General features: G+C 53.0%; 1 protein-coding gene across 1 annotated transcript in view; it reads right to left on the reverse strand.

The window, feature by feature from the left end:
• ADCY5 (adenylate cyclase 5) overlaps positions 1–3,101 on the reverse strand; it is a 224,165-nt gene extending 221,064 nt beyond the window's left edge. Inside the window, exon 1 of the mRNA XM_050899524.1 lies at positions 1,994–3,101. Within this exon, the coding sequence (XP_050755481.1) occupies positions 1,994–3,004 (1,011 nt within the window). The 5' untranslated portion in view covers positions 3,005–3,101. The remainder of the gene's footprint in view (positions 1–1,993) is intronic.
• Positions 3,102–6,000: the final 2,899 nt, after the last annotated feature.

Here is a 6,000-nt window from a genome sequence, read left to right on the forward strand (position 1 = left end):
TAGTAAGAAAAATAAATAGGCAATATGGAGAGACACTCTGCCTTTGAAAACAAAGTAAGAGTACTCCTAAGACATTCCTCATTAACTGAACATTTATTGTCAAACTGCAGGAAAACCCAGTGCTAGTATGAAAGGGAAAGCAACTGTGTAATGCACAGATTTGTGCATACTGTACCATCAGCTACTGCCCGTGCTTTTACCTTCGACAAGTGCACATCTATACACAAGCCCAACCTCTTACAAATAACCCTGCTGCATTTGGAAAGGGAGGGAGCTGTAACTATCCCAAATTTTCTACTGAGGGAGTCAATCATTTGGCCTTTGTGATTTAGGCTTCTTCCCATTAAAATACAGTTACCAACACTTTCCAACCTAACGATATTTTATGCACTCGTTAGTATCCTCCAAACTCAGCTTTGCTCTGAACAGACTGCTAAGTCTTCTGGCCATAATCATGACAAGCTTTGCCTTCATATGTAACAATACAGTCTCCAAATACACTGAATTCAATAGGACAAGTCTCAGTTTATAAAGTTAAGAGCACGCACAAGGCTTTGCAGGACCAGAGCCCTAGCAAGGAAGAGCTGAGGCCATTAGCAAACTTTTCCAAGTCAAGCAGAAAAACAGCAACTGTCCTGCTCACAGTGTATGCTCTACTGGAAATGCACAAAAAGCCATTTATATCAAGCATAAGAAAAATATGCCATGTACAGTTTATAAAAATATCTGTAACAAACTAAGAACAAAGCCAGAAACTGTCCAACCAGGCTTAACTGGGCAGGGGGGGAGAAAAGAGTAATTTCACGGGCTATTTTGTAGAGCAGAGCAGCGACAGCCCCGTCCTACCGAAGTTTTATTTAAGCCCTACCACTTTTCCTGACACTGCAATAGGTGGAACTCAAAACAACTCAGAAGTAAGACTCAAGACAGGCACTGCAAGTGCAAGGCTTTATTTTGTATTACGTGATAGGGCTGTAAAGCTACCAAACACTTGATTTTAATAAACAATCCCCGGTTACATACAAGCGTCAGGGCTGACTCTGTGACAGGCTCATCCTTGTTCAGAGTCCTGTTCATCAGAAGGATGACGATTACCACATAGCTACAACATTTTAAGTCAATGGTTTCCTGATTGCCAAGGTGCCTGGTAAGCTTAAAGTACATGAGCCCCAAGGCTGCTTGCTTTACTTGAAAAGAAGAGTGGTGCCTTGTATTGCTGTTGTTTATACAGACATGGTAATTAAAAAATGCACTGTAATGCATTTGATAATAGTCTTATTGTTTCCGTGAACTGAACTGCTCCAGTTAAACATGGTATCACAGCTAAATAATAATCTGCATTTTTTTTTTTTTTAACTTTTTTTTTCTGGCTGTATATGAATTCTGGGCTTCTTCACCATAGATATTTCCAGCACACCTCAGAGCAAAACACCTTCCTGCTAAACCAAAAGCTTACTCTACGTTCCTGTTGAGCACGCTCTCCAATGCCTTAGCAAGCACTGCGCTGACACCAAACCCAGACTCGAGAGTGACACATGAGGATAACCCTCTAGCTGATAAAAACGGCAAGACTTTCCACACATTTCTCAGTAACACGGCAGCACGCGCAGATACCATTCCACAGGTGTGCTTAGCACAGAGCTGTTTACATTAAACACAACTGAAGGGCATTAGCAGGGCTGGCTGGCAGTGCTGGAGCAGCGGTCACGGGAAACCAGTAAGGCACATTTCTTAAACATTTAGAGCCTTAATGAAAAGCAGCAACAAGGAAACACCACAGCTATACAAGAAGCAAGATTACAGGCTAGCCACCACGTTGTACAACATCCCATCTTGTGGCAGGTAACCTAGGGGTTCGATAGAAAGCCCTGTCAGCCTTCCAGCAACGGGCAGGCCTGTGGAAGTCAGACAACCCCATTTTCCTCACCCTTCAACGTGGCGGGCAGGTGGGGGCTACCAAGCACACACCCGAACCGACTCAGGGCTCGCCTACCTGCTTCAGGAGGAACTTATCCTCCGCGTTGATCTTGAGGGAGACGGCCAGGTGGATGGCAGAGAGCACCACCCCACTGATGACTGCGGCCCTCATCCGCACCGGCAGCAGCGTGTAGATGCTGTAGATAAAGAAGACAGTCCACCAGATGCCCTCTGAGGCGCTCCTGGGCCACACCAGCAGAACCCCTACCACTTGCACTGCCAGAATCACCAGGATGACAGAGTAGCACGCCAACCACATATGGTCCTGGTGGAAGTCGTTGCGGTTGCACACCATGCACAGCACCACCATCAGCAGGATGGCCAGAGAGAGCACCACGACGTAGGATACCTCATAGTGGCCGTGCGCGGCATGGAAGATCAGCATGACCACACAAACCAGCACTAGCACGGCCATGAGCATGGTGAGGCTGCTCTGGTTGAGCCGGAAGAAGTAGCGCTGATAGAGGCGCTCCAGTTTCTCCGACTGGAACTTCTTGGACCTGAAGATTTGCAGCACGCTGCTGCAACAGCTGCCCATGGAGAAGGCCACCTCGGAGTCCCCCTCGTCCCCGTCCTCCTCCTCCAGCTCCTCAATCTTGGCCTTGATGCGTCTCTCCTCCAGCCCCAGCTCCACAGACCGGGGCCGTACCTCCCCTTGCTCCCCCAGCTGCCGGGGGCTGGCATTGTTGGGGGCAGCGGGGGAATCACCACCGGGTGGGTGGCGGGACCGGTGACGTCGGCTGTCGTCACCATGCTCCTGCCAGGCAGATTTGGACCTAAAGCTCATCATCCTGCAGCCGCTCTCCCCACGGCTCTGGCTCGCCTGGGGCTCGTAGTCTTCCTCGCTCCTCCACCTGCTCGACATGCGGGAGGCCTTCTTGCCCGAGGACCTGTTGGGAGGCGGCGGGTAGGAGTAGCCATTGGCCCGGGCCTCCGCTTCGCCCCAGGCCGAGCGGTGCTGTTCGGTGCCTGCCCAGGGCGCAGGGCCGCCGAAGCCCGGGGGGCTGACGCTGTTGGACCGGGACATGCCCTGAGGGAAGGGGCAGCGGGTGAGGCGACAACCGCTGGGCAGGTGCAGGGGGCTCCCCCACCACAGGGCACGACCACCTGGGAGAAAACCCCAAAAGACAGAAGGGGAAGGGGAAAAAAAGACCAAAAAAAAAAAAAAAAAAAAGGCAAAACCCTCAAACGCCCCCAAAGTCTCCGGAGCGGCCAGGCGTCCCCCAGAGCCAAGGTCTCCCCGGCGGGACCCTCAGGGCAGCGCGGCGGTGGCGGGCGCCATCGCCGGCCCCGGTGCTTCGACACCCCCGAGCGAGCTTGGCACCGCCGGGGCCGGAACGCCTCCGCCTCACGGCAGCTCGCCCTCAGCCGAGCCGCGGCGGCCGCAGGGGCTCCGGGCGCCGCGGGGGAGCCGCATCGCAGCGCGCCGCGCCGGCCCGGCACCCGCCGCTCGGGGCCGGGCGCAGGGCGGGCGGGCGGCGGCACCGGCCGCCCCGCGGGGAGGCGGGCGGCTTTGCCGCGGGTCGGTCGGCGGGGAGGGCACGGAGGCTCAGGCTCGTAGGGCCGCGGCAGCCGGCGGGAGCATCCCCTGCCGGGGGGGCCCTGGGCGCAGCGGGGCTGCCCGGGGCGGGCCGGGCTGCGGCGGCGGCGCCCCTGCCTCGCCTCGCCTCCCAGCGGCGGCAGCAGAGCCCCAGCGGCAAGACAGGGCCGGCAGCAGGCGCCCTGCTCATGCACACGGCCGCCGCCGCTGCAGCTGCCGCTCCCGCTACGCCGCGGTGCCTTCGGGCGGCGGAGCGCCTCTTCCACGGGCACCGGGGAAGCGGGAGAAACGAGCAAATCTAAAGGGAAAGGAAAAAAAAGAAAGAAAAAAGGCGGGGGTTCGGCGATCCCTCCCCGCGCTGTCAGAGGAACGGAGCAGCAGCGGCGTCGGCGCAGGGCTACGGGCAGCAGTGGCCCCGCGCGCGCCTCTGTCAGGGACGGTGGCGGCGGCAGCGGCGGCGGCCTCTCCCGGCCCCGCGCCTCTTTGTACTCCCCATTCAACCGGGCGCCGGCCGGCGCCGGCCCCCGCCACCGCCCCCTGCCGGCCCCCATTGGCGCGCCCCCCGCTGCCGCCCGCCGCCATTGGTCGCCGCCGCCAGCCGGCCCGCCAATGCGCGCGGCCGATGGGCGGGCCGCCGCGGAGCGGCCGTTAACTCCTTCGGCGCGCCGCGCCGGCCGTTGGCGCCTCCCGAGGGCGCTCCCTGAGGCGGCACCCCGGCCTGGCTGAGGTGCTTCCCAAGGGATCGCACCTACTGCCGGTCCCACCCGCCAGCGTGCGGCTGGGTTTTGCCAGTCCCCGCCATAACAGGAGGCAAACGGGGTTATCTCCATGTTCTGCCTCATCTTCAAGGCTGTGGGCTCTTCTGTGGTAGCTTTCCCTGGAGGAAGGGGGGAAAGGGAAACTGCCTCCTGCTCAAGATGACAGAAACGTCAACATCGAGCACCGGTGACCAAAACACTGGTGAACAGAGGAAGGTAAAGCCCCAAAGAAACCTCTCCCAACCTCGGTACCTATTACTGGACCTACTACTAACACAGCAGTTAAGGCTAAAATATGAATACAGGCTTTTTTGTTTTTTTTTTAAACCACCTAAATTACAGCCCACATCTTCATCTGACAGTGTTGTGACATGGTCTTACTGGAGGGTATATTCTGTAACCTGGTTAGCCAGACTGGTCGGGGGGCACGGGGAGGATACCACAGCAGTTCCCAACAAGTTTCAAACACCAGACTCCTCTACAATGTTCTTTCAACTGATCACTTTCTGCAGATGTAAGTTAGCCAATTAATGATTTACAGTGTTTTGAAGGTAAACATCATATGTACTAAGAATAATATTATCACTTGATGTTCTGTATCATGTGTTATTAAAAACAAACTGTCAAATCAGATAACTGCTTAGCTTAAGTAGCTGAAACTGGTAACTGTCTAGATGTTTGTCCAAACATCGAAAATCCCTGCTCACAAGTAGCCCTTAGTAGTAGTGCTGAAGCTGTAGTTATCAAGGGACAGAGATAAGGCAAGGTTTGTCGAGAGGTAGCATTGGTGGATACAGTTGGAAAAAACAGATAACCTTCCAAACAGAAGCCCTTCGCGTGTCCTTTACACTTGCAAGTAACTCCACAAACTACAGCAGTTTAGGTCTTTCTGCATTTCAGTGAAGGTTTGTAAAATCATATGCTGAATTTTCATCAGCTGCTTCCGCAGAGTATCTTTTACTTACCAGGAATACACAGTTGAAGATTTGCACTAAAAAAATGCATGCAACTATTACAGTGGTGCTCACTTATGTTGCATTTTCCTGCTGGATGCTACATACTGCCGCTGACCAAGATTGCATTCACAGTTCCCTTTCCATGAGGAGACATTTTTATATATAAATACTACTGTCTTTCAGATGGAATTTATCTTTTCTTGGGATATTATACAACGCTGTCACTATCCATACACTAGAGTAGAACAAAACTCAAGAATTCTGTGGTTGGTTACTCTGGCTGCACAGTGCCTGAAGTCTAGGGATAAAGACAGTGAAATGATTCTTCAGTGAGTGGTAAATTGAGACAGGTCTTTTTGTTTTGTACACAAAGTCCCACTTTGGAGTTCTTCTCTCAAAGCCAGCAGAAAAACATCTCACTTTTTCACAAAAATGTGCAACTGGAAAATCAAGTAAAGGGAGAAAGATGACCCACAACAACTTAATGTTTAAAATTAATTCTGCTTGACAGAAAATGACTAAGTAGGTATGTGTAAGAACCAGGCACATTCCAGATCCAACATCAACATCTTACTACATTTAGTTCTGGATATCAACAAAACATTGCTCAGGTAATGGGCCAAATAATTTTAAGGTTCTTAATGTTTCACCACTGGGACTAAGTCAGGTCTTACTTAGCTTTTCCATCATGATAGCCTCTGGAAGCCTGAATCCAAGGCAGGATTCCACTGTACAGTAAGCTATAGCCCCTTCTCCAGAAATTTTATGT

Source organism: Gymnogyps californianus, chromosome 7, assembly GCF_018139145.2.
Source record: "Gymnogyps californianus isolate 813 chromosome 7, ASM1813914v2, whole genome shotgun sequence".
Lineage (NCBI taxonomy): Eukaryota > Metazoa > Chordata > Aves > Accipitriformes > Cathartidae > Gymnogyps > Gymnogyps californianus.